Raw genomic sequence first — 26,666 nt, 5'->3', positions numbered from 1 at the left:
GAGGGGGGGGGGGGGGGGGGTGGTGTGGGGGGGGGGGGGGGGGAGAGGAGAGAGGAGAGAGCCGCCTCCATTCTCCCCTGAGGACACACACACCCTCTCCCCCCGGCTCTGTCTCTCCTCCCCCGCCGCCCCCTTCCTTCTCTCTCCCCCCCTTCCCCTCCCCCTCCCTTTCTCTCTCTCCCTCCCCCTCTCCCTCTCTTTCTCTCTCTCCCTCCCCCTCTCCCTCTCTCTCTCTCTCTCCCTCCCCATCTCCCTCTCTCTCCCTCCCTCTCTCTCTCTCCCTCTCCCTCCCCCCCTTCCTTCTCTCTCCCCCCCTTCCCCTCCCTCCCTCTCTCTCTCCCTCCCCCCTCTCTCTCCCTCCCTCTCTCTCTCCCTCTCCCTCCCCCCCTTCCTTCTCTCTCCCCCCCTTCCCCTCCCTCCCTCTCTCTCTCCCTCCCCCTCTCTCTCCCTCCCTCTCTCTCTCCCTCTCCCTCCCCCCTTCCCCTCCCTCTCTCTCTCTCTCTCTCCCCCTCTCTCCACCCCTTCCCTCCCTCCCTCTCTCTCTCTCTCCCTCCCCCTCCCCCCCCCCCCCTCCCTCTCTCTCTCCCTCCCCCCCCCCTCTCCCAGCCCGGCAGTGTGGAGCGTCACAGAGTCAGGCAGCAGCAGCAGCAGCAGCAGCAGCAGCAGGAGAAACCAGATCCTCAGGAGCAGCAGACGTCTGCAGTCCTGCCTGACAGTCCAGGATCAGGGTTTAGGGGACCTGGTCTGGTCCTCGGTCTGCGGGGAAAGTCCTCCTGTAGTTCTCCTGGAGCATCTTTGCGGACTGAGACCTGATCCTCAGTGAGGACTGTGAGGAGCCTGCGGACGACCATTGATTTCCACAAGGCAGGATGAGACCTGGACCTGACCCAGGAGCAGCAGGAGCCCTGCATGGTTCTTGATTCTCCTCAGACTGGTTCTTTGGTCACCACTGGATCAGTACAGTTCAGGAACTCTGTAAGGGTTGGATCCTGTTTTTGTCACTCAGCCTGTGAAGGAAAAGAAGGTCTGATCCACAACTCAAAGGAAAACCAGATCACTGCGGACCCGAGGAAAGATTTCAGGATCTGAGAGACCTCTTCGAACGATCGGTCTGACAGCTTCAGAACAGATGGAGGACTTTTCCAGACCACCACCAGGACCTGCAGGGGACTGGATTAAAGCGAGCAACGGGAAAACAGTTTCAACCCTTCAGTCTCTGCAGAATCTCAAGAGACCTCAACTAAGAAAACCATCATCATCCTCCGAGTCGGCGAGGAGTTAACTCCGAGCTGCGACTCCAGGACTGCAGGACTTGGTGAGTGACAGCGCCTGGTGGTGGATCTGGGGTCAGTGGGGGTTTTGGATCCTGATCTGTTGTGATAGTCCAGAGAGTTTAAAGCAGGTTTCTATCAGTCAGGATGAAGGAATGTCCCTCTGAGTCCAGATCGGGTCTCAGCACCAAAGCCCTCAGATCTTAAAAATATCTGGTTTTATCTCGGGGGGGCACTTTGGAAAAACAGCTGCAGCAGCTGCAGCATCTTCGCCACCCACGTTCCCACCAACAGGAAACAAACACTGATATTTCCAGCTGCTCACCATCTCCTGGTTCTCCCTCCTTCAGGCTCTCTGGCTCTCTGGTGGCGTCTGACAGCTCGGACCACTGACTGCTGGCAAGTACCTGCTTGTTTTCCTCACTGAACCAAAACCGCATCAGGAAACTGAAGGTCTGGTTGAGTCTCTGGTGCCTCGGTGACGTTTGTGAAGCTGCTGCAGGAAAGAAAACAGGGACGACTGAAACGTCTGTCAGAGGAAACTACGGTGGCCCTGAGGGCTCGACACACCTCAGCTTAAGGAGACAGACGTGTTGAGAAAACATCTTCATCAACTTGACTAAGTGTTGGTGAACCTGCTGAGGCGCGTCCCAACACTTCGTTGTGTTGTTGTACCTGCAGCACGTTTGTGTCGAGTATGTTGAGCTCTCAGAGCCACTTTGGAGAAACGGAGAGCAGACGGGTGTCTGAACGCTCCAGAAAAAGATTTTATTCGTTTTAATTTTAAACTGAGACAGAAGGTTCCGTCGGCTCTGCAGGAGGTCGCTCGTCTTCGTTCCGTCCATCTCTGAGAGCTGCAGGGAGGCTCTGAAATAAACTGTTTGTTTTAAGTTGCTCTCGGAGAGAAGATGGATCAGCAAAGAATCCAACCGACGGGGAATCGAACCGACAGCTCAAAATATTAAAATCCATCAGGTCATAAAATCATCATGTTTTTGATCCTCCACACCAAATAAACGAGCTGCCGTTAGGTACCAGAATCGACCTGAACCGGTCCACTGGTCCAGATCACTGATCCGTCTTTAAAAATGTCTTCTTGTGAGTTTGTTGTGTGTCCAGGTCTGAAGTGGATTGTATTTCTCTGTTGACACAGATCTCACATCAGGAAAAATCCAAGCAGTCAAACGTCTTCGCTCGTTCTTCTCTTTTCCAACATGAAGGAACATTTTCTGAATCTATTTTTTTTTTCCTATTGAGGCTCATTAAAAGGCGGAGACTCTTCCCTCCGTCCGGCAGTCTGAAGGTGATTCTGACGTCGGAGCTCCACAGAAACAGGAACTCAACGCCACGGGGAGGTGATGTGAATGTGTGAAAGTGTGTGTGCGTGTTAACGTCCACGAAGTGTCTTTTTTTTAAAAGGAACTACAGACTTTTGGGGAAAAGTTTGCATGCATGCTCACGTTTTCATCCATGTGTGTGTCCAGATGCCTGGTTGATCTGTAGCCGCGGGCCGGAGACCCACATCACACGGCGTGATGGCGACTCGGCTGCTCCTCAGTTATTTCCTGTTGCTCAACATCTGTTGACTCGCTGCGAGGAAAATAAATTCAGTCTCAGCATGAGCCGACGAAACATTCATATATTTCTCCTGTGGAGCGGAGATGGAGGTCAGGCTCGTCAGGAACGTGCTGCTCTGATTGGATGACTTGGAACTGTTCTCTTCTTCTTCTGTCTTTGAGTGATTGTTTTTTATGTGTTTTCATGGAAAGAAAAGGAGGAAACTTCTCAGTGACGCTGATACATTTCATGATTGAACACAAAAGTTTGGACCTCGTTTTGAATTGACTGCAAAGGACGTTGGGAGATATCTGATGAAACTAGATATGCTGGTGATGGAGTTAACAATGTTTTAATCCAACTCTCATTTTTAATGCGAAGGTTTCCTCGCTGACTGAACTTGTTTCTTTGGAGCGCCACGTTTTGTTCTTTCACTCCAACACGTTTCTGCTCTGCAGCTTCTGTCTTTAGTTGGAGCACTTCTTAGCAGCGTGCTCAGAGACAGCGGCCGCCATGCTTCCTGGAGGCCTGGTGGCGGGCGGCGGGAGGCTGTGTCTGCTCCGGTGGCTGGGCCTCCGGCTCTGGTCCCGTCGTGGGACTCTGCTGTTCGCTCTGCTCTGGTTTGGCTCCTGGTTGTTCCTGAACGGCCTGGTCCTGGTCCACCGGAGCATCATGTCTGACTACTGCACCGACGACAAGAGCAAGAGGATCCTGCAGAGACTGGTGAGTCAGAGCATCAGCTGATCTATACAGAGTCTGTAAACCTGGACCAGGACTGTGGCCTTAAGCACCTTAAACCTTCAGTCTATCTAATGACCATCAGGACTCCACTGGCTGTAGTCAGAAGTCAGATTGAATTGAAGTCTATGGGAAAATGTCCACCCTCCTCCCTCATGAGTTTCTGGTCTCAGTCTGAAACACAACATGATGTTCATTTAGAGGGAAGGGGAGGGGCTGGGGGCGGGGCTACTGTGTGACTGACAGACCAGGTCACCCAATCAGGTCAGATCCAGACGAATTAGTAAGTGGAGGCTTCAAACCAGCAGCTGTCAGACATTTGACCTGGACGGACAAAGTCGTCTGGATGAGGATCGTTTAGATTTGTTGTCCTGAAACTCCACTTGGACTCCAGCTGAGCTGTGATTGGTCGGTTCATGTTTCCTGCTCTTTCAGTAAACATGTTTTCAGACACACATGTCGGAGCCGTGTTGATGAAACTGGCTGCCCTTCTGCACATAAGAGGCATCTCCAGTCGGACTCTCCTGAGGCTGTTCCAGCTACAAACAGCTGGATTGGCTCTGTATTGAGTCATCTGAGGAGTGAAACTGTTGCAACGCCGTAACATGAAAGGAATCCTCTGTGTCGGCGGTGACGGAGTGGAGGAACAAGAAAAACAGAAGAGAGCCTCTGTTATCAGTGTTTACCCAGAGTGCACCAGGAGATGCAGCAGTAGATAAGGTAGATAGAGCTATTGACCTCTGGTCGTTTATCTCCCCCCGCTGGAACGTCTGAATGATGAAGGGCGGTGATGTCAATTAGAACTGCAGGTCGTCTTCCACAACATAAATATTCTTCACAGACTGAGCGTCAGTTGTCCCATTAACTGCAGACTCACTGCTCTGGCCCCTCAGGGCTTCCATACTGATGAGAAGTGGGTCTTTTTTTATATTGCCGCAAACGTCTCAAAAACCTTTGGACGGCCAGTTATTGGCTCCGTTCCACTTCAGCAGGCTGAAATGTGTGTATTCAGCAATGAAAACGAAATGTTGTCCCTGAATGTACCACCAACAACCAAGAATTAGATTTTTCACTGAAATAGATTTAATTTGTTTTAAGTTGATTTTGTCCGGAAGGAAAGAAACTAGGTGAACACGTGGGGAAGTAACTGCAGCCCCGCCCCCAGCCCCGCCCCTTTCCCTCATTTAAAAAATGAACTAGAGACTGAGACCATGAACTCATCAGGGAGGGGGAGGGACATTTCCCCATAGACTTCAATCACTGGTAAAGCGGTTTGGAGTACTTAACTCCAAACCGCTGGTACTTAAAGTTAACTACTTTAACTTTAATTTTTTCCCAGCGATTCAGATCGGTGATGTAACAGTATCGTTGGTCACGCACGGGAACAGACACACACTGTTGTTGTTGTGAGTCAAACACACAGAGAGAAATCCATTTTCCACCACTCAGGCTGCGGCTCTCCTACTGATCCAAAGTGGAAACAAACAGAAACTGTGGCTCCGTCCGGCACAGCAGTTATGGTGGACTCATGTCTTCTGAAACAGGAAGAGTTCACTGGCTGACGGCGCCTTCAGGTGTTGTACCAACATGAGTTCCAGTCTCCTCTGGCTCTCCGCTCCATTCTGGACCTTCTCAAGCTGCCGTGGAATCGGCAGACGTTTGGATTCAGTCTGTAATAACAAAGGGAGAATTGTGAGTTGTGACGCTGTTTGTTTGAACACATGCTGCCTTTAAGCTGTGACCAGTTTCCACGTTTATCTGCTGCTGTGGATCATAAATGCAGCGAGTCAAAGACTCTCTGTTTGTCATCAGAGCGAAGCTGCCGCCCCCACAGGAGGGCGCTAAACCTCCTGATGACGCTTCCTGTTCTGAGCTGTGAAGATGGACTTTGTCCAAGCAGACATTCGTGGTCCCCAGAAGATGAATTTCAGTCACTCTGGTGTTCCTGCTCCAGCTCCAGATCCACTTCGGGGTTTTCATGCAGCCTGATCTGGATTCCTCGGGGCCGGCCCGGGGTGTGTTGGTGTTGATCTGTTTGGTTTTTGGGTCGTGATGAAGGATTTAAAGTTTAATTTCCAGATCATTAGCTGGTTTGGAGGGATGACTCTGGTTTATTACATTTTGGGTCTTTCAGCAGTCGGTCGCTGCAGAATGTGATTAAACTCAGTGTGGATGTTTATTTGTGTGTAAGAGTGACGGGACCAAGATAAAAATACACTCTTGGGAAACTGAGTGGAGTCCATTCATCTCAGAGCGCCGAATCAAAACAAACCAGAAGAGAAAAATCTGTAGATTTATCTTGTTGCCTGGTTTGGAGATAACGTTCCTGAAATATGTGCCTGAGGCCCGATCTGCATCCGTCCTGCTGTTCTGTGTGAGAACCCCCCGAACAGCTGCTTCACACCCTCCAACAGAGTTCTAACACAAACCTCACTCATAAAGGGAGACGCTGAGAAGAGGCTGCAGCTTCAGGATTTTAAGGACCCCGGCCTTTAAAACAAACAAAAAAAAAAAGCCAACTGGGTTTAACAAATTACTTTTACAAACTGGGTTCCAACAACAGAGAGTCCATAAAGTCTTTCAGGTTCAACAGCATCAGTAACATAGAGCACCATTCAGTCTCCACATCTTCAGCTAAACAAAGTCTCTGATGCTCCAAATATCTGACTGACTTTATTCTGTCAACACAATAAACTCAGAAACATTCAGGACTGATCCAGAGACTCTGAAGGAGAATCCATCTCCCCCCGATCACAGAGAGCAGAGAGAATCAGCTGATAGTGAAGGTGGAGTCCGTCAGTGTTCAGACTGAGCTCATGTTTTTTTTATTTCTCTCGGACCAAGCAGAACGTTTCCTGAGCTGTTGGCTTCAAGTCTGGTTTTCACATCTTCTGCTGTGGAGCCCACATGGTTTCTGTATGTTCCTGCTGATCCCTGACTATTTATGGTCTAATCTGTCCGTCCCTGCATGTCTCTGGCATTCCTCTGCCTATTTATGGCTGTCACAACATTTGTTATGGCCTACCTCTGTTTTTCATGCTGCCTAGTGTGTTCCTAAACGGGGACGTGAGACAGAGGACAGTGAGTCGGCTCGTCAGGAATCTAACTTGGTACATTTGGGCATTTATGACCTCCTTTAACTGAGGCAGTCACAGACCCAGACCAGGACTGCTCTTCTTTAACCACAGGAACTTTGTGACCTTCAAAAACAATCAAACTTTGACAGTAAAAAGTTCATTTTGTGTTCAAATGATAAGGCAGAGTCATGAACTCTGTGTCCTGTGTATCATCAGGCCGCCGACCGAGCCTGCAGCTGACACCAGCCTGAGCAGATGTCTGCGCAGTCGCAGACCCTGAGCTCAGCTACAGGGTTTTTATTCTGAACAGCTCCAAACTGCTGGTGAACTCAGAAATCAAAAGCGAACACCGGAAGTCAGACTGAGGCCAGACGAATGTTAACTCATCTTCAGCTGCTGTGACCTCTGACCTCTGCCTTGCCTACTCTCTGTCATTCCCTCCAAACAACTGGACAAAAAATGACGTATCAGTCGCCTCCTGACTCTCCTGCTGCTGTTACCAGGCAACAACAGACGGATCCAGCTGGCTGTAGATGCATTAGCAGGTAAAGATGGATCGCCCATTAATGCCATGGAAACACAACCAAGTGAAACATCAACACCTTCCCATCCAAAAGTCAACTGCTGACTCTTATTTATTATTTTTCAAATCCTGGTTTTCTGGACTGCTAAAAAGAGTCAGTTTCCTCCTCTGCTTCGAGCAGCTGAAGGAAAACTGTTATCACGGGAAACCTCTGGATCTGTATTCAGCCACGTCCGCTGCAGGGATGGAGGGTCGGGGGAGACAGAGAGCGAGAGAGGAGAGGACAGATAAGGCGAGAACAACACTTAAAAGAGAGAGCAGCAGTGTTGAGATGAGCGCTGCATACCAACGAAGAAGCCTGCAGGGTCACAACATCCAGCGTTCACAGCAGAATGCTTTAAATGTGAGTGAGGGAGAGAGAGTTCGAACACGGAGAGTCACACGTAAAGTTGACTGTCCACCATGACGACAGTTTAGACATGGCCGCCTCCGGAGAGCGTCGGCAGGATAAAGAATCCGAAGATCTGGAAGAAGAGTTGGCAGAGCCGCTCCTGTTGCCTTCATGTGTGTGTCTGTGTGTGGTCTTTGTGAGTGTGCGTCAGGTCGCTGCTCTGATTGTCGCTTTGTGTCACACTTTTGTCGGGATCACGAAACGTGACGCCGCTCTGTGTGAGGTGTGTTAGTGTGCAGCAGCTTGTTTTTCATGCAGGTTTGAAATTTGAATGAAGTTCATTTAAAACAGTTTAAATGTGGGGCGTGGCTGAGGGCGGGGCCTGACGGCTGCTTTTCAGGCTCAGCTTCTGAATCCAGACTGTAAATTTCTCTGGACTGAGACCTTTGAGGCTTTCTCTGCATTAATTCAGAACCTGGACCTGATTCAGAATCAAACACCACACGGACCTTTAAGGCTTTAGACTGAATGGGCCTAAAAAGAACCCAAGAATCCAAACTAATGAGCCACATCTGATGCCGGGAAATGGGAGTAATGTGAATGGATTTGAGAGGGTTGTGTTCAGCAGCTGTTTCATTGTGTTCTTGAACGCAGCATCAGGAACAGGAGACTCGCTGAATTATGCATCTGCAGGATATTCACTGCTACAGCTGAGTGAAGAAACACAATCCACCTAAAAACTGGAGCGTGTTTGGAAATTTAAGCCAAAGGTCAACGCAGAGAAAACAGCCTTAATGGTCCTTTAATCACAGAGCCAGTGGAGACGTGTGTGACCAAAAAAGGTCCGTTCACATGTTCCTGATTCTGGACTGCAGCGGACTGACAGTGATGGATCGGAGCGTCGACCTGCACTTCAGTCTGAACTCTGAAACACGTCAACTCAGACACCTCTTTGTGGAAGCGGTTCAAATAATTTTCCGCTCCGTCTCATTTATCGGACTCAGTTCGGTGTCATGTTGCTGGTGTGATGTCACAATGACATCATCGGCTCTTCTTTGTGCATTTTTGCCGCATGACGCAACAAAATGAAAACCAAGACTCAGTGGCCTGACAGAGGAACCCTCTTCTGATTGGTTGAGGTCCCTGAGCAGTCGGCCACGATGGTTGAACAAGAACTTTGTGAACAGGAAGTGACTCCTCCGTCAGCTGACGTTGTCACCTGCTCCGGCTCGTTAGGGAGGCTGCCAGTGTGTGTGTGTAACGTTGATTAGCAGACACACAGTGATGCAGACTGTGTTGTGACCTCTGACTGTGAACTCAGCCTACACTTCCAGTGAACCAACCCTGAGGTCAACCGGTCCGCCCACGCTGTGTGTGTGCCGCGGTGAATACAACCCTTTCAGCCCACAGGCTGTAAAAATCACACTATTGTTCTTGGAGCTCAGCTCAACAAGGGAACTTATGAGGTGTTGACTTACTCTGCAGGCTTGTGGGGATACTGTACGTTGCTGCACTTGACCTTTGACCTCCTGTCACCAGTGATAAATCACTTGCTCTTTCCTGGTTGGGAGCTGAAGGCGACAGTGATATGTCTGTCTGTTGTGTTGATCCACCGCTGTTTCTGTGCAGCCAGTTGGTTCCTGTTGGTTCCTGACGGTTCCTGACGGTTCCTGACGGTTCCTGTTGGTTCCTGTTGGTTCCTGACAGTTCCTGATGGTTCCTGTTGGTTCCTGTTGGTTCCTGTTGGTTCCTGAGGGTTCCTGTTGGTTCCTGTTGGTTCCTAATGGTTCCTGTTGGTTCCTGACGGTTCCTGATGGTTCCTGTTGGTTCCTGTTGGTTCCTGACGGTTCCTGATGGTTCCTGACAGGTCCTGATGGTTCCTGATGGTTCCTGACGGTTCCTGATGGTTCCTGATAGTTACTGACGGTTCATCATCTTTTCCTAAACATAACCAAGATGTGAATGTTGTCATAGTAATCATGCAGATGAGGGTAGAGCTGTTTATCTCGGTAACCATGTGTACCACAATCAGGTGTGCCAGGTACACCTGCGGCTGGCAGGTGCGGCCTCAGGAGACTCTGCTCCGACTCGTATCAGCAGCCTGATAATAACGAGCTGCAGCTTCACCTTCAGACCAGAAACTCTCACATTCATCATTCACTTCTTTCGAGTCTTTTCAGTTGCTTTTCATTTGAAGACAGTATTTTCTCAGAGGCGGTAATACGTAACTGCTCTCCCAGAAAATAGCTTTAATTAGACATCCTCAAGCTTCAGCACTGATTCCTGAAAACCCTCAAAAACTCTGGCGAGTTGAGACAGAATCATCTTGGTGGTTTTCTCTGAGCAGACGCTTCGGTCTCATTTCACAGGAATGCCATTGAAGCGTTTTCATGTTGCTGGTATGTTCAGCCTTTACCATGATGGAATGTAACGGTGAGAGCGGGACAACAAAGACGCCATTCACCAGCAGACAGAGCGTCCACAACGTCTCTGCTTTCTGCTGCTGCTCGCTGAAGCCAAAGCACCAACACAACTGAGTGAAAAACACAAATATTCACATTTTACCGGAGCTGATCGACCGTCAACGCACCTGAAGATCCAGATCTGGTTTCAGGAGGAAGTGAAGAGAGAAGGAGCGAGGGAAGGAGGGAGCTGCAGCAGAAAAGAGTCTTTTCTTGGACGCAAAGTGGAGCACAATTTGAGAATTTGAGTGAAATCTAAAACTTAACGTTCCATCTGCGGTGGTGTTGGCAGACAGAGCTGGAGTTCATTAACAGATCTCAGCGTCTCAGTCTGGAGCTCATTTGCTTTCTGTGCCGTTAGCTCAGAGCGACACGGCCAAATAAACACCGTCCTTCTGTCTGCTGGCACCAATCAGCTGCTCCGACGCTCGGCCAGATGCAGTCAGACTCTTAATTGGATCCATGCCGCTCATTTGGATTCGTCGCCATCTGACACGCAGACACACACCTGCTGGGTCCTGATTCAAGAGCTGGCCAAGAAACCTGTAGCTCCGACCTCGGACTCGGTCAGACATGAATCACACGTTCATTGAGTCATTATCTCTGAAATCCCTGCAGAGCAAAGAGGCGGCTGTTTTTATTTTTCATATTTAATGGGAACAATTAGCCAAATCAGAACGGGAACTCTGCCCACCAGCCACTTTCCTCTGATTTAGTGTGAAGTCATTTTTTAAAAACCAGGAAAAAGGAAATGAAGAAAAATTTTTTTGGGGGGAATCTTTGTAGTTACTTTTAAGTTCTTGGGTCGTGTATCCTTCAAGCAATAAAACACAGCACAGGTCTAATGATCTAAACAAAAAAAGAAGAGGAAGAAGACCCACAAGGAGCCGACACAGAAGCAACATCTGCCACAGTTTCTCCAGATGTTTAGTCATGAGCAGGACGGCCGGCTGCAGGGCCGAGGACGGAGGAAGCAGCTGCAAGATGGAGGAAATTCAGGGAATCAGAGCGGATACATGAACTTCTGTGCTCTGGAATCAGGGCCGGCGTCTCACTGCTGGTCCTGATCCCGGGGATGAAGTGTGTGTGTGTGTGTTTGGGATGCTGAGGTTTCTAGTTTCCACAGTTAATATGCTAGCTGCAAATAAAACGATTCCCACAGGACACCTGGAATAACACACACACGTACGAGAGCAGGACGTATTACTCATCAGGGGTGGGCGTGAATCCATCAACACACACACACACAGACGTCAGACAGATAGTGATAGAAGTGACAGAAGGAGAAACACTTCTTGGTTATTCCAGTAGGATCCTCCTCCACCTTCAACCAGATCCAGATCCAGCTGGCAGAACTTGTCAGTGTGAAGTCCATGATTTCTCAGACTGAACCTAAACAATCTGAATCCTTCTCCTCAACATCTGTGCGTCACACTTCCTGTCTCAGACTCATTTTTCCATCAGCTGCTTCCTGAACACAACGTTCTCATTTCTGTCATTTTCATTAAACATTCAGAACAGAGTTCAGATGAAATGAGAAATAAATGACTGAAGATAATCATTTGAACATTTTAACCTGGAAATCTCTGAGACAGACTCCGGACTTCAGTTCTGCACCACCAAAACATTTGTTCATGAATAAAACCCGAATGTGGAGTCCAGATTACACTGTTAAGGTGAAGCATGTGTGCTGCTGCTGCTGTTCTCCCCTTTTCACGCCTTCATCACACAGTTAATAAAAGGCTGTTAACAGTGTTCAGAAAAACACTCCTTCCTCGCTGTCTTCAGTAAATTCAAACCAAATAAGATGGTCAGAGGCTGAACCACAAAGTTTCTGCTGGTCAGAAACAGAAGCTTTGTGTCTGACAGGCTTAGCTCCTCGCTGACTGATGTTTGTGTTGGAATGCGGGCAGAGCCGGGATTATCCAGGTAATCACCCAGCCAGGACCAGGCTAATCCTCGGCCTCATCCCTCACACCTCTGCTGGACAGGACTGTGTCAGTTTCGTTTCATTTCTTAAAGCGTCCAGGCTGCAGAGTCTCTGTAGAAACCCTCTTTGGAGGGGAGTGTGGTCAGTAGATAGAATGAAGGTTTAAGACCCAGAGTCCAGGTCCAGTGAAAATAGAGCATCCTGATTGGACGCCTCTGGTCCGGTTCTGGTCCGGTTCTGGTCCCACAGTGTCTGGAGTTCAGGGAGGGCTCGGTGACAGGGGACATGTGCGAGGATCTGTGTGTGCTCGGGCTGGTCGAGTACAAGCACTGCCTCTACTACGAGAACGGGAAGAAGGTGATCGAGGCGCGCTGGAGAGGAAACCCCGTCATCCTGAAGTCCAAACTGGAGAACTTCTCCTCCTACGAGCCTCTGGGGATCCTGGACTACCAGGTGACGGCTGCGCTTCATTCCAGCCTCTGACTTTTTTCTCTGTCTCAGTCAAAGAACGTTGAACGTGGCTGATAATGACTTCTTCCTCTGTTCTGCAGGACACAGCGGAGGAGCTCTCACCCCTCGATGTGGTTTTCTACGCCACCCTGGAGGTCAGTCATCAGACGGTTCTGAAAGAGCTCCTCATCAACAGATATCAGAGCACAAAGTCAACCTTCCTGTCCTCTGATCTCAGGTACGAAACTCTCTGGGTCTGGCCGAGGAGGAGGAGGAAGAAGGAGGAGGAGGAGGAAACAACAGCTCTCTGGCCAGACTGTGGGGGAAGAGACTGAAGTACAGAGACAAGAGCTACTCCAGAGCTGAGCTGGCTTCCCTCTGGTCCCTGCTGCAGCAGGAGGAGTACACCTTCCTCAGGTAAATCCGCTGATCTGGGAATCCTGAAGAAGCTCATTTCTCTTTTTAGGAGGATCAAAATTATCAGGCAGAACATTAAGACCACCTGAGGTCTGAAGCTGAGCTGACCCGTTACGTCCTGGAAGTGGATCTGGACTTGTTGGTCCAGCTCATCCTTCAGATTCTGGACTGAGATCTGACAGAGAGCCTGATCCTGCTGACGGAAGATGCCGACATCAGAGTAAATGCCATTACATTTTTACTTCCTGTGAAGTACGGACATTCAGGGTTTCACTAGAATTCACAGCCGGTGTTACAGCAGAGAGCTCATTAGCTGCTGATATATCGCTGTCTCTTCGACGCAGCTTTAAATTCCCAAAATCCATGAAAGTGAAGTCAGACGAGAAGAAAAAGACATCAGTTTGTGTTCTGAGGGAAGAACCAGGCCGAGAGCCAAAAGTCCACCGGGTCCAAAAATAAAACTGGAGAGGTGACCTGAGCTGCTGCCACAGATGGAGACTAGATTTACACAAGTGTGTGTCTGTGTGGGATTTCATCTCCACTGATGCAGCAACGTGTTCTAACTCTGGAGTAATGAAAGTTAAAAGTTTATGGGTTCCATATTAGAGTCTGGACCAAGATGACCAAGATGGGCGCCATCATGGCGACTACCAGCAGGTTCTGGATGCAGAAGTGAATTTTCAGCCCAAAGATCAGAGTTTGGACTCCTGGAGCTTATTTCCCCTTTAGAACTCTGTTGTGTATGTTGTGTGTGCTCACTTGTGCTCTCCTGAACCTTTATCTCCCGTTCTGGTCCTTCAGAGTCCTGCAGGATCTCAGCACCCACGTGGCCAAGGTGTTGGGCTCCTGTGGCCACTTCTACGCCGTGGAGTACCTGTCTGCAGGGCACGCCTGGGACCAGAACATCTTCTCCCTGGAGGACATGGCTGCTCCTGGACCACCGGGCCAGGACCGGGCCGGAGCCCGCGGGAGGTGGACCACCAGGGAGATGGTCCACCGCATCGCCCTGAGCTTTCTGGACATGATCTGGCACTTCGACAACGACTTCACCCACAAACTGCACCTGTGTGACATCAAACCGGAGAACTTCGCCATCAGGAAGGACCTGACGGTGAGTCTTCATCCACATCAGATCACGTCTCCTCCTCAGAAGAACACAAACAGGCAGGAAGGAGATAAAAGAGAATCTCAAAAAAGACACAGATGGAAATCAGCGAGTGGTCGACGGATTCTGGGAGGTTTTTCTTCAAAAGATGATTTTTATGTCCCGCTGCTGGAAAAGAGGTCATTCTGCAGCCACACACACACACACAAGAATCTCAGTATTGTCTGTCAGACTGTAAACTAAAGACTGAGACCATAAACTCATCGGGAAAATGTTTACTGAGGAGGAGGGACATTTTCCCATAGGCTTCAATACAAGGGAGGTTTCCATCTCCAATCAGGGTGAGCTCAGCTGATTTCCTGTCAGCCTGAGCTGTTAATGAAAGTCATCTGATTTGGCGTCTCCTGCAGGTGGTGGCGATCGACGTGGACATGGCGTTCTTTGAGCCGAAGATGAGGGACATCCTGGACCAGAACTGCAGCAGCGACGACGACTGTAACTTCTTCGACTGCTCGTCCAGGTGTAACCTGAGCAGGCGGCGCTGCAGCCCCCGCCGCAGGAACAGCAACCTGCAGGTAGGAAGGCCGATGGGGGTCTTTATGGACAAACAACAGTCAGATTGTTTTGTGTCTTTGAAATATAATTTACTGGGTTTTTTTCTATTTGGCCAAACATGTTTTTAGGGAGATTATCTCTATTCTTTGTTTTTAGAAATGGACTATGTTAGTTTTTAATGAAAAACGTCAGGGGAAGATGATGATCTGTTAAATAAAAAAATACGAATGATTATGAGTAAATGTGCCAAAAACAAACACTGAGGCTGTAAAATTCTGGAAACTGAACTGTGTCCTGTGTCCTCTGTACTCGTGTAATGAGACACAAACGTTCCTCTCGCTTCTGATAAGGCGGCTGATGAATTACAGGTTGTGTGTTTCTTCCAGACGCCGTCATCCATCTTTCCCAATATTTAATTATACGTGTGTGCAGAAAAGAGACGAGCAGAATGATAATTACTGATCGAAGGCGACCTGGGCCGAACCTGCTGACATGTTATGTTGCTAAATGAGTTTTTATTAGACACTCCGAGCGTCTAGTAACTTCATATTTAATTATTTAAAAACTTTTTTCCTTGTTTTATTAAAGTGTTTTTCTGCAGGTTTAAAATGTAGAGCAGAAAGAGATAAATCTGATCGTAACAGCTTTCTCTGGAAATTATCTTTTTATATTTAAGTATCGACTCACTTTATAATAATTTTAAATTAATTCTATTTTTAATAATAAATTTTTTTTTCTAGGAACACATTCTACAGAACACATTCCGTAAAATGACTGAAATCTGTAGCTTCATTTAACTAAATTCTAATAAATATTTAATTGTTTGTCTTTCATTATTTCAACCATTTTATATATATATATAATAAAAAGTTTGATTTCTTGGAAGTGGAAATTTAAAATGTTTTAGTCCAATCTGTGTAAACCTATTTGATAAGAAATGTAGTTTGATCTTATTGTCTCCAATGAAATAAAATAAATATTCTAAACTTTAACTAAACATTTTCATTATAGCAATAAATAAATTTAAATACTATATTTATTTGCAACAGTCAAATAATGCATGAAGCTGGATAGATATTTTTTTATTGTCATTCACACCATGAACTAATTCAGGTCTCAGTACTATGATTACACAATATAAATATAATATTTTAATTATATTCATTATTGAATCTTAGCATTTTATCAGCAAATTATTATTAATAATATTTTGATATTATGACCATTAATAAAATATGACTATACAAAAGCATTTTTTAAAGCTAAGCTTGATGACATTAATTAAGAATTATTAAATATTAATTTTAAAATCAACAGAATTCTTTCATTTCTCGTATAATTCAAAAGTCTCACGGATCAGCCTGAGACATCGCTGTCATGGCTGTCATCGCCATGACAACGCCCAGACAGACTCTCATCGCCCTGCCGGCTCCTGTATCACATGTCATGTGACACCAGACACCGGCAGTCATCACCAGAGGAGGATGTTTGAATATGAGACGGAGGGAAAGTAGTTTTGTTTGGGTGATGACAGGATGTGAGAAGATTTCTTTAAAAACTGAGCTGAGCCACAGAAGGATGAACCTGATCAGACACGCTGCTCTCCTATTGGTCCATCTCAGGCTCCACAGGTGTCTCCTGAGCGTGACCTCTGATGACCCTCCACCTGTCAATCATCGCCTTAGAGAAAGGAGGCATTGTGTTTAACTGTGTGTGCGTTTGTGTGTTTGATAGTGAAAACCGAGATGTCGTCTGCATAACGGTGATAAAGCGACTCGTCCACTCCTCCTCTCTTCTCTTCTGTACTTGTTGTCTCCGCTTCATTTCCTGTGTCCTTCCCTCACTCCTCTAAACTGTTCACTCTTTCCTTCCTCTCGTCCTGCGGCCTCATCGCCTCCCCTTTCCGTCTTCAGGTGATCTGTGAGAAGATCTTCAGGCCGTGGTTCTCTCCCACGCTGCTCGGGGCCAAAGCTGGACTCCCCCTGCAGGTTTGGTGTTTGTGACGCTTTCATCGTTAATCAGCTGATCAGCTGATTGGATAATTAACGAACGCTGTCTGGTGGTGAACAGGTGGAGCTGCAGCGGGCGGTGCAGGAGTGTTCGGAAACAGACGGAGAAGGCGGGGACATCCATCAGCGTCTCCTCAGCATCCTGACCCGCCTCCTCCAGGAGGGAGGGGCTTCAGGCGAAGGAGGAGGGGCATGGGAGGAGAAAGGCCACGCCCACACGGCGCTGAACTTCTGAGGAAGTGAAAGGAAGAGACCAGTCCAGTCTTCTGTCCTCATACAGGAACAGAATCAATCCTCTCCGACTGCCACTCGTCCACAGTGATATCAGAGTCTCTACATCGGACTCCGACACTCCCAGAGTCACTTTGGATTCCTTCAAAAATGCAGCGAAGCCTCAAGTGTCTTCTTGGATCCTGAACGTGGATCCTGTTTGTTGCTTTACGAAACCAGTTAGTCTCAGTGAGATTTAAAGCCGTCTCTCGTTTGAAGAGAGTTTGAAGTCAGGAAACTAACGAAGCTGTAGAGACGGTCAGAGTTCATTAAAGTCTGTGACAGATGAGCTTCACAGGTTTAACACTGTATTTGGCTGTTTCACACTTTATGTTTTTGAAGGCAAATCTTTGATATTGTTGGACTTTTTCAGTTTTTAACCCAATTAAATTGAAGAATTTGAGCCACTTGAGAGCAGAGCTGGATCAGGAGCTGTTTAGCTTACCTTAGCTTAGCACAAAGACTGGAAACGGGGGGAAACTGTTCGCCCTCTGTGGTTCGTGACTGGATGAATGAGCTCCTGGTATTTCATCGACCGCTGCTCGTCCTTCGTCGGGGAGTTTCTTTTAACGGACTGTAGATGTGTATGCTTCTGTAAACAGATTCAGCATATGTACAGGTCAGAACAATAAAATTATGACATTTAAGGTTTCAATGTGTTTCTTCATCAGGATTTTGTGTTTGACAGATTCCAGCCAGATGCCGTTAAAGATGTGCTGTGACATTTTCTGCCATCACGACATAAAACATCTCTTAAATTAGTAAATACATATATTATCAGGAGAAATGTACAAATAATTTTATAACTGTATTAATGAGTAACTAAATTTGAATTATTGTAGTTTTTCCTCATGACATAAATATACTTATCACATTTATACACAAGGTGAGGCAGCCTTGACGGTTGTCGCCATGACGACGCCCAGACAAGACGCTCATCTTTATATGTTTTACAGAAAGTTTCCTGTGAATAAAAACCAGTGACGAAGATCCCCTGAACCGTGTGACCTTTGACCTCAGAGTCTCACCTGTCCACAGCAGCAGCGTTTGTCCCAATCGTCCGCTGTCTCCTGTTCACTGATTTTGTCTGTTTCAGATAAACCGTCAACAAACATCAGGACCAAGAATGGGAAGATTAACCCGACGACATTTAAAACATAAATGAGAGACCAGAGCAGTAAAAATGGGGATCATTAATATAAAATATGGAGCGTTAATATGATATGAAGAGGCTGTTTCTGTATAAATTACATGATTGATTATTGGCTGCTGATTTACGCTCGCAGCTTCCAGATCCAGCAGAGACTCCAGAATGAGAGCGGGCTGCGTTTGGCTACTCGCTCTCATTCATGTTGGAGTTTTGCCACCAACTGTCCAGTTAGAAGGAATTTACAGTGTGTGACGTCTGGTTTGTTCAGCTGCAGCGCTCCCAGGACTTCTTCCTAACGTAAAGTCCCCGCTATATAAACAGGATCGGGTTCCTGATCTTCTCCAGCTGCGTCTCAAAACAGCAGCTGGCTCCGTTTTTTCATTTCAGCGGCCTCAAACCAAACACATCTTTAGTGAGCGCTCCTCGTCGGATCACCAGGACAAGTCCACCTGAAGGAATACCAGGAATCCAGGATCAGCTGGCAGTCTAAAAGTCTCATATTCACCCAGTTTAAAGGGAGCCGGACCTTATTGGACCTGAGAGGCCTCATCAGAGGGAGTCCAATTGCAAATCACATCCACATTCATAATTTCATATAGCTTTTGTATATGAAGTATAATTATACAAACCTTCATTTCATTTTCTGCTGCTGTCGGCTCCTCCACACCCCTTAATGCTGATACAGGAAGCACTGACAGGGCCCATTAACACATAACTGTCTGTCAGCTCCTGGATAATGAAAAGGAACCTTCGACAGGGTCACGGAAACAGAAACTGAAAAGACAAAATAAAGCTCATCAGAACTCAATTATTTCCACAGAGGCAATCGGAGACCGACTAAAGATTAAATGTCTCCGAGACATTCAAGACAGATCCCCAACTTTAAAGTCTTCAGCAGTTTTTATTGAAAAGATTCACAGAGATCTTCCACATGTGTGCTGGCAGTGCGATCTTCAGCCTGGCAGCAAAAAGTCAATGCCAACAAAGTCTCAGTGAGCGATTGGAAACACAATGTGGTGCTTTTCAGGAACCCTGAGAGGAGCTTTCTGGGTATTTGAATTTGACAGCTCTCCAAAAATGACCTCAGAGCTGCTGCTTTAAATTCTGACTTTTCTTCTGCCCGAGCTGACGGGAAGCTTTCTGCTCCGCTCGTTTGCTCCCTGATTCAGTTGAGGAGAAGACGCAGATTATAAACTGGTTTGTTCGGGAGCCTCAGTGCTGATTTTTAGGATCACCAGCTGATCAGTCTTTCTCGCTGAGGAACATCAGCTCTCTCACACACTTTCTGTGGTTTCCTTTTTCTACTCAGCACTTTAAGGACGTTACTTTGCTGATCGCAGCTCACTGAAATCTTAAGAGTGTTGGTGTCGAGTCTTCCAGTCCAAACTTGTAGCTGCTGCTGCAGGAGGAGACAAGTTCAGGAACTGGAATTCCTCTTTGGCAAAAAAAAAAAGAAAAAAGAGCATGACTGACAGCTGAACCTCCTGATGTACCATCACCAAGGTTACCGAATAACGATCACAGGTTCAGTTCAGGGAAAAAGATGATTTAGGTTAACATAATAAGCCTGTTGCCACGGTTACAATAACACACACAAACTGTACATACCTTTGTCACCATGGTTACTGATCTCTGTGCAAATTGATCGGATCGATCAGAACTCCACTTAAACTCTGAAAACAGACCGACAGCTGCTCCAAAGGTTCAAATGAACCATCACAGCCGTCAGCTGTCCGTCAGCCATCTTGGACTTTGGATCGCAGAGCGTGGATCCAATGTGGTCTGGATTGGGCGGTGCGGTCTATCAATCACACTGTAGCCACGACCAATCTGAACGGACCTGAACTGGGTTCGCTCATCTTCAGAAAGCTGTTCACTATATTTCACATTTTGGGCACCAAACTCAGTAAACTCTTCCTGTTGTGTCTCTCTTCAGTTCACCAATATTTAAAAGTTAAACAACAACAGGACCAAACATCCAGCAGAAAACTGCAACGACCCACTGAGCACACTGTGGTCAGAGGTCAGAGGTCAGAGCTATTGAGTCTCTCTGTGGATGTTTCAGTGTGACGGGTGAAGGCCTGATACTGACGCACACACAGACACACACAGACCTCTCCTGTCTGACAGGATGAGTCATTTTTCTGACATCTGGTTGCAGCCGGTCGACTCCACACACCTGCAGCAACGTTGTGTGTGTGTGTGTGCACTCCCAGAGACCTTTACGGACCATCAGATATCATCACAGACTTTCATAGACCTTTGAAGAACATTGTAGACCCTCAGGGACCTTCAGCGATCACCACAGACCTTCACAGGTATCAGTGAACTCCGGGGCCCCCTGGGGGCCAACAGAAAGGACACAGTATGTGTGGCTTCATGTGGACCTTCAGCACGGCCCAGAGCTCTCCGGGGCCACCTAATCTGCTTCAGCTGTCCCGACCTGAACAGCAGCTGCTGGACCTCAGACCAGATGTTGACTCCGGTGTGTTTGACACTTGAGAAGGAGACTTTACAAAATAAAACTGAGGAATTTGACCTGAATGTCAGACTCCTGTGACATCACAGCAGCACCTCTGAATGTGTGGCTTCAGTCTCTTCAGTTAAAAAGTTCAGGTCCAAACTGAAGCCTGTGACTTTTGAAGAAATATTGAAGTATATTTTTAATTCACACTATCTGTGTGTTTTATTTTGAAAGGAATGAAAAAGCTTAAAAACAGATTCATGTTACCGACACACACCTCACACCTTCAGACTGTGTGTGCTGTCTTGGCCCGGTCCCCTCCGGACCTGCTGGAGGTCTTTTGGATCCAGATGTTGAGTAGAGTTCGCAGTTTGTGGAGTCACATCAGCAGCAGCTCAGAGTCTCAGGTCCAGACCTCGTCCTCCGCGAGGACTTTCATCCGAGCTGAATTATGAAGAAAGAGTTAAAGGTCCCTCCATCTTCTGTGTGGTCTTTGACTGTCAGTCTGGGCTGCTGCCGCTGCAGATGAACTGGATGTCTGGACTTCATGTATGATCTAAGGAATATGGAGATGGGCTCAGACTACATAAAATGGAGCCATAAATATGTACGTGAGGCCTGAGGGGGTTCGGTTTGAAGTGGTCCAGGTCCTGGAGAAGCTGGCAGTGAAATGAGGCCAAAGAGTTAAAGACAGATGAGCGCAGCTGCTGCTCCGGTCCGCCGTGACAGTTTAATCAGAGGATCCAGAAGACGCTCCAGGCTGCGACTTTCATCTGCTGCTGCTCTTAATTAATCACACCTCCAGCTTCCTGCAGGCGTTTCCATTCATCTCCTTCATTACATCCACCTGACTGAGGAGGAGCCGGGCCTCAGATGGCGGCTCACAATTTATCAATTTTCTGCATTTATTACAGCGCGGCTGCTCGACTGAAGCGCCATCATCACGTTTGTAGTAAGAAGGAAACTTTATGAACAGAGAAAGACGATGACGGAGCTGAAGTTCAGGCAGATCATCACAGCCGAGGAGAAACACGACGTGAATGTGTGTCCCGTGTTTTTTCTGGCCGGCTGCCATCTTCACATTCCAGACTGATGGCGGCAGGAAGAACAGCGACGTCTCCATCAGATAAAAGCTGCTGCACCTGCAGGCTAACAACCTGCTGCTCTGAAAAATAAACTCCGACCAACTTCTCCTCACTGCGAACCATCCGGAGGAATAAATAATATCAATCAACACAGATCTGATCAAGCGCCAATTATTCTGTAAAGCAGATGGATCCTCTTAGACTGGAATTTAAGAAAACCAAAAGGAGCCTTTTTGGCATCTTTGTGAATATATGTGAGTGAAAGTTGATCATTTATAGCCAAAAAGAAAAAGCAGAGTTTTATTAAAATTCCATTTAATTGAGTTTTAGAGGATCTGAGTGAAGGTTCAAGGCAGAGAGACGTCTTTAAATGTTTCTTCTGGACATGAAAAGGTTTCTGGAGGTTTATTGATAATATCAAGTTTACATGTTCACATCAAACTCCTGTGACTGCAGAAAGTTTCTGGAAATGTTCTGGGCTGGGTTTTCTGAGGACACTGGGGAGATAAAGGAGAAGTCTGATGAAAAGAAAACGGAGGATCAGACGAGGAGGCTGAGAGCAGAGAGATGAAACGGCAGATCAGACATCTGCGCTCTGTATTGATGTCGCCTCCTGTTTATACGTACTCGGTAGTTTTCTGTTCAGATCACATGACAAACTCTGAACCAATGAGAGAGAGCCGGTCGTTATCACCTCATCGTCGGGTTTGTGTCAGAGTGACTCAGCTGTTTACCGACTCTTTGGACCAGAACCAGGTCCTAGTCATGAGAGTCCAGGTCATCAAAATGTCTCTGCAGAGACGAAGCTGTTTGGAGTTTGAGTTACTCAATGATCCTCTGCTGTTTTTCTCAGAGCTTATCGGAGAGGGTTCATTATTTCCTGTCTGCTGGTCTCACTCTGCTCGTGATCTTCCATCTCAGGGGGCTGACTTTGTGATTCATTTCTCCCTCATTCATGAACACACTGATTTAACCTGCTCTGCTGCGGTTCACTCGGATCCTTTTCTCATTGCTTTAGTGAACGGTAAATGTCAGAGGAGAACTTTTCAAACTGACAAAATGTGGAACAACATTGTTGTTAAAGCAGCTGAAGTTAAAACTATTTTTTTTAGATTTTTTTGTTTTTATTTTGGCCTGACAATAACTGGGTAAGTGATAAAAATTGTGAAACATGAAACTTTTATTTTCTCCTCGGCAGCAGCTTTTTGTCTCAAAAATAAAGAGCTGTGATTGGTGAGGGGAAGTCAACACCAGGAATCACATGAATAATGAAGAGCATCGTGCTCATTAGCGGCGTTTCGCAGCGAAAGCAGCTAATAACTGTGAAGCATGCAGATACTCCACGCATGTGGATGTGAACGCGTTTTAATGAGTCTGAAGCTGCTTTTTGTTCTTGGTCCTGCAGGAGAATCAGCGACTTTGGCTGCAGACAAAGTCAATCGATTTGAAGAAGTCATTAAATCCATTTTGAGCCAGACCTCCTCGATCTTTAGGAGAAGGTGAACACCTGACCAGGTACAGTCAGCCTCAACGGAGCCTGCACAAGAATCAAACACAACTTCAACTCCCAAGGTGCATTTCTGCACGAACCATCCAATCACCAGGTTCCATAGGACAGGCAGTCCTGGTCACGCCACGGCCGTCACAAAATAAAAACCACAGTTAACGACCTTTAGCAGCACACCTACGGCGCCAGGTTGGAAAAATAAAGAGGCAGACTGTCGAGACAGCAGCGTTCCTCTTTATCGCCGTGGTTACTATATAAATAGTGATGCTTTGGTTTGGTTAAAAATCAGCCGCTTCCTTTCAGTTAAAGTGAAAGAAGTTGACGTCTGTCTGGTGTTGATGGAAACTCGCAGAATGGCCCAGAGTTGGGTTTCATACGAAGGTGGAGTCCAAGAAGACTCACAGCAAGTGTGAAAAGAGACGATTTATGAGCAACACACACAGATTTCTGTCTTTGTCCTCGACTTTCAGGAACTCTTTTGTGCTCTCGCTTCCCTTTTATTCGTCTACATAAACAGAAGGAGATGTTTGGGGGTGAATAAAAGCGGAGGATGAATCCATTTCAGACCTGGGGGTCCGCTCTCTCCACTGAAAGAAAAACTGCTGCCAGAACAAAAGGAGGAGCAAAGTCATCGCCGGGGGAAGGACCGAAGTGTCTCGGAGTGAAATGTCAGCAGACGGGACGTCCTGTACAGCTGCCAGGACCGGCTGAGTCCACCTTAGTCCTGTTTCTGGGTCAGGACTGCAGGTCAGAGACTAAACCTGGTACTGGTCTTGTTAATGGTTCGACTGAAGCTCTCGCTGTGATCCGAGATGAGCCAGCTTCAGGATGACATCTTTAATTATTCATCCTGGTCACCTGGTTATACATCCGGGTTTTATTCTTATTTAAATCCAGTTTACCGCCATCTGTCAAATATCACTCTTTATTCTAGTTTTGCTGTTAAAAACTTTTCTGCTCTAAATTTGTCAGAGGTTAGCAAAACATATTCTTCCAGGAAAAAAAATTATAACTTGATTTATTTCGTCTCCTTCTCCAAAGCCATCAAAAAATACACATGGAATATAATCTCTTGTTTTCCAACCTGGATGAAAACAGCAAGACGTTCAGAGACAGATGACCATCAGCTCCACATCGAAGGGAAGACGACTAGAAGATGAATTCTCCTTTGCAGGTTTTCAAATGATGTGAGGTCACTTATCAGTCTGGGAGCTGCTGCTTTTAAAGGCCATCATGTTTTTTGTTTTTTTTTTAAACCTGCTTCATGGTCTATTTTCCTCACTTGAAACTAGAAACTGAGACCTGAATCCGGTTGGTTAAACTAGTTCAAATCATATTTAATAGGCTTTCATTTAAATGTTAATGATTATCCATCAAAGGAATTCTAATCTATAAATTCAGATATACCACAGAAACAGTATCTTAATTCAATGAAACGACATCAACAAGGCGATGCTAAGCTAAGTTCATGAGTGAAGCGAGAGCACATGTCCTTGGGGTTCATCCTGGGGGGATTATGATCCGTCTGGTGTCAGAATGTCAAACAGTTTACTTTAAAAAGGATTATCCGAATCTTTAACCCCAAACGTTGACAACCGAAGCTAATCGCTAGCACAGAGTTGTTGCATAAGAAAACAAACAGCCCGATATTCTAATCACCGTGGACCCTCCAAAGGCCTGAAGGCTGGACGCCGTCTCTGGCTTCTGAACACAGATTTAAAGTTTAATGTTCAGCCTTTGGGATATCAGAGTTTCTCTCTGACCACAAAAACTCAATGAAAAGGCACAACCCTTTGTAACACTAACACACACACACACTATAAAACACTCAGTTAGCTGCAGATCTTGTTTCTGTCCCACAGAAACAAAAGAGTCTTTGTGTTGGACCTGGACCCGGTCTCTGCTTTCTGCAGCTCCGCCAAATTCTCCACGTGAGGATTTAGGAATTAGGCAATAAAGATGGAGGCAGCCAAGCAATCCCACAAGTTATGAAACACCCCCCCACCCCTCACAGTGACACTCTAAGACAGACCACAAGCTGGCGTCATGTGTTTGAACTCCAGTTAATTTGTCCGGTTTCATCCCCCCAGAGAGAATCGGGTGTCGTAAAGGTCAGGACTAAAACACGATGAGAACAGTCTGAATCGTTCCGTGGACTCAGACTGAGGGTTCAGGATATAACACATTCAGTCTTTTGTTTTTTAAAGGAAAAACCTGAGATGGACACGACACACACTGACGTTAACAAAGTGTCACTGGTTGAGTTGAGAATTGTTCATGTTTTGTAGCATCATTGTGTGTTTTTATTTGAGAGCAATTAAAGCTCAGGTTTCATTTAACGTGTCTATCTGGAGAGGGTTCGGTCATTCTGCTCCAAGATGTCAGCTGATACATTTAGTGTGTGTGTCGGATTGTTCAAAGCCTTTAGACCACGTGGACCCGAGAGGTCCACCTTTAGACCACGAGGACCCGAGAGGTCCACCTTTAGACCACGAGGACCCCGGAGGTCCACCTTTAGACCACGTGGACCCGAGAGGTCCACCTTTAGACCACGTGGACCCGAGAGGTCCACCTTTAGACCACGAGGACCAGAGGAGGTCCACCTTTAGACCACGAGGACCCGAGAGGTCCACCTTTAGACCACGAGGACCCGAGAGGTCCACCTTTAGACCACGAGGACCAGAGGAGGTCCACCTTTAGACCACGTGGACCCCGGAGGTCCACCTTTAGACCACGTGGACCCCGGAGGTCCACCTTTAGACCACGTGGACCCCGGAGGTCCACCTTTAGACCACGAGGACCCCGGAGGTCCACCTTTAGACCACGAGGATCTGAGAGGTCCACCTTTAGACCACGAGGACCCGAGGAGGTCCACCTTTAGACCACGAGGATCTGAGAGGTCCACCTTTAGACCACGTGGATCTGAGAGGTCCACCTTTAGACCACGTGGACCCGAGAGGTCCACCTTTAGACCACGTGGACCCGAGAGGTCCACCTTTAGACCACGTGGACCCGAGAGGTCCACCTTTAGACCACGTGGACCCGAGAGGTCCACCTTTAGACCACGTGGACCCGAGAGGTCCACCTTTAGACCACGTGGACCCGAGAGGTCCACCTTTAGACTGTACGTAACAGAGTGCATTGACTTTAGAGCCAAACACATTTTGTAAAATGTCCACTATGTTAATTATCACAGTATTGACTTTCATTCTGAAAACATTTTCCACAATCTAAGCCACAGCTTGTTCTCCCAGAGATTTTTTGGAAAATCCTCCTAACCAAACACAAACACTCACAAATCTCTGTCTGGCAGCCCAGTGTCACATGTGAGTGTGTTTTCTTATTGCTGTTATATTCAGATTAGATTACATGTCTGCCCTGATGATAAATGGTCGCCTCATTAAGTGGATGTTGTTTACACCAAACACAGCAGCTGGATCACAGATCATCATCATCAGGTTTTTCAGCCACTCTTCCAGGAAGAGACAGATTTGTAGTGTGTTTTAATGGCGCCATATTTCACCTCAGCTACTTTTAAATCTTCACATCAATGAATCACTACATTGTAAAGTCCAAGAACAGTCCCAGGATAACACCAGCTGGAGTTCATTTGTCAGAAAAACGAGTCAGGTTGAAACTCTCCATGCTTTTAACACAACAGAAAATTTGTCTGGATAGACAAACTAAAGCTGTTTTTCCAGAACC

The 26,666-nt window shown here is 46.9% G+C and overlaps 2 protein-coding genes across 6 annotated transcripts in view; one reads left to right on the top strand and one right to left on the bottom strand.

The window, feature by feature from the left end:
* Window positions 1-644: 644 nt before the first annotated feature.
* Window positions 645-17,578, top strand: dipk1c (divergent protein kinase domain 1C). 2 transcript variants are annotated; one of them, XM_029528784.1, is made up of 10 exons: window positions 645-1,315; window positions 2,529-2,626; window positions 2,756-3,551; window positions 12,199-12,402; window positions 12,501-12,554; window positions 12,638-12,816; window positions 13,618-13,927; window positions 14,332-14,496; window positions 16,390-16,464; window positions 16,547-17,578. In XM_029528784.1, the coding sequence occupies exons 3-10, from the start codon at window positions 3,342-3,344 to the stop codon at window positions 16,718-16,720; spliced, it is 1,371 nt and encodes a 456-aa protein (XP_029384644.1). In that variant the 5' UTR covers window positions 645-1,315; window positions 2,529-2,626; window positions 2,756-3,341; the 3' UTR covers window positions 16,721-17,578. The 2 variants fall into 2 exon arrangements, with proteins under 2 accessions (XP_029384644.1, XP_029384645.1); XM_029528785.1 differs by lacking the exon at window positions 645-1,315 and having other exon boundaries at window positions 2,529-3,551.
* Window positions 14,322-26,666, bottom strand: part of c20h18orf63 (chromosome 20 C18orf63 homolog) — a 25,883-nt gene continuing 13,538 nt past the window's right edge. The window contains exons 16-20 of one of the 4 annotated variants that reach the window (XR_003842279.1): window positions 18,535-18,679; window positions 18,007-18,354; window positions 17,784-17,842; window positions 17,201-17,347; window positions 14,322-14,490 (exon numbers count right to left, since the gene is read on the bottom strand). The gene's annotated coding sequence lies outside the window, so the exon portion shown is untranslated. Of the gene's footprint in view, window positions 14,491-15,718; window positions 17,003-17,200; window positions 17,348-17,783; window positions 17,843-18,006; window positions 18,355-18,534; window positions 18,680-26,666 lie in introns of those variants that run through there. The other 3 variants (XR_003842280.1, XR_003842281.1, XR_003842282.1) reach the window with 3 other exon arrangements.

Source organism: Echeneis naucrates, chromosome 20, assembly GCF_900963305.1.
Source record: "Echeneis naucrates chromosome 20, fEcheNa1.1, whole genome shotgun sequence".
Classification (NCBI taxonomy): domain Eukaryota; kingdom Metazoa; phylum Chordata; class Actinopteri; order Carangiformes; family Echeneidae; genus Echeneis; species Echeneis naucrates.
The sequence above is the reverse complement of the archived record's forward strand: the minus strand, read 5'-3'. Positions and strand labels throughout refer to the sequence as shown.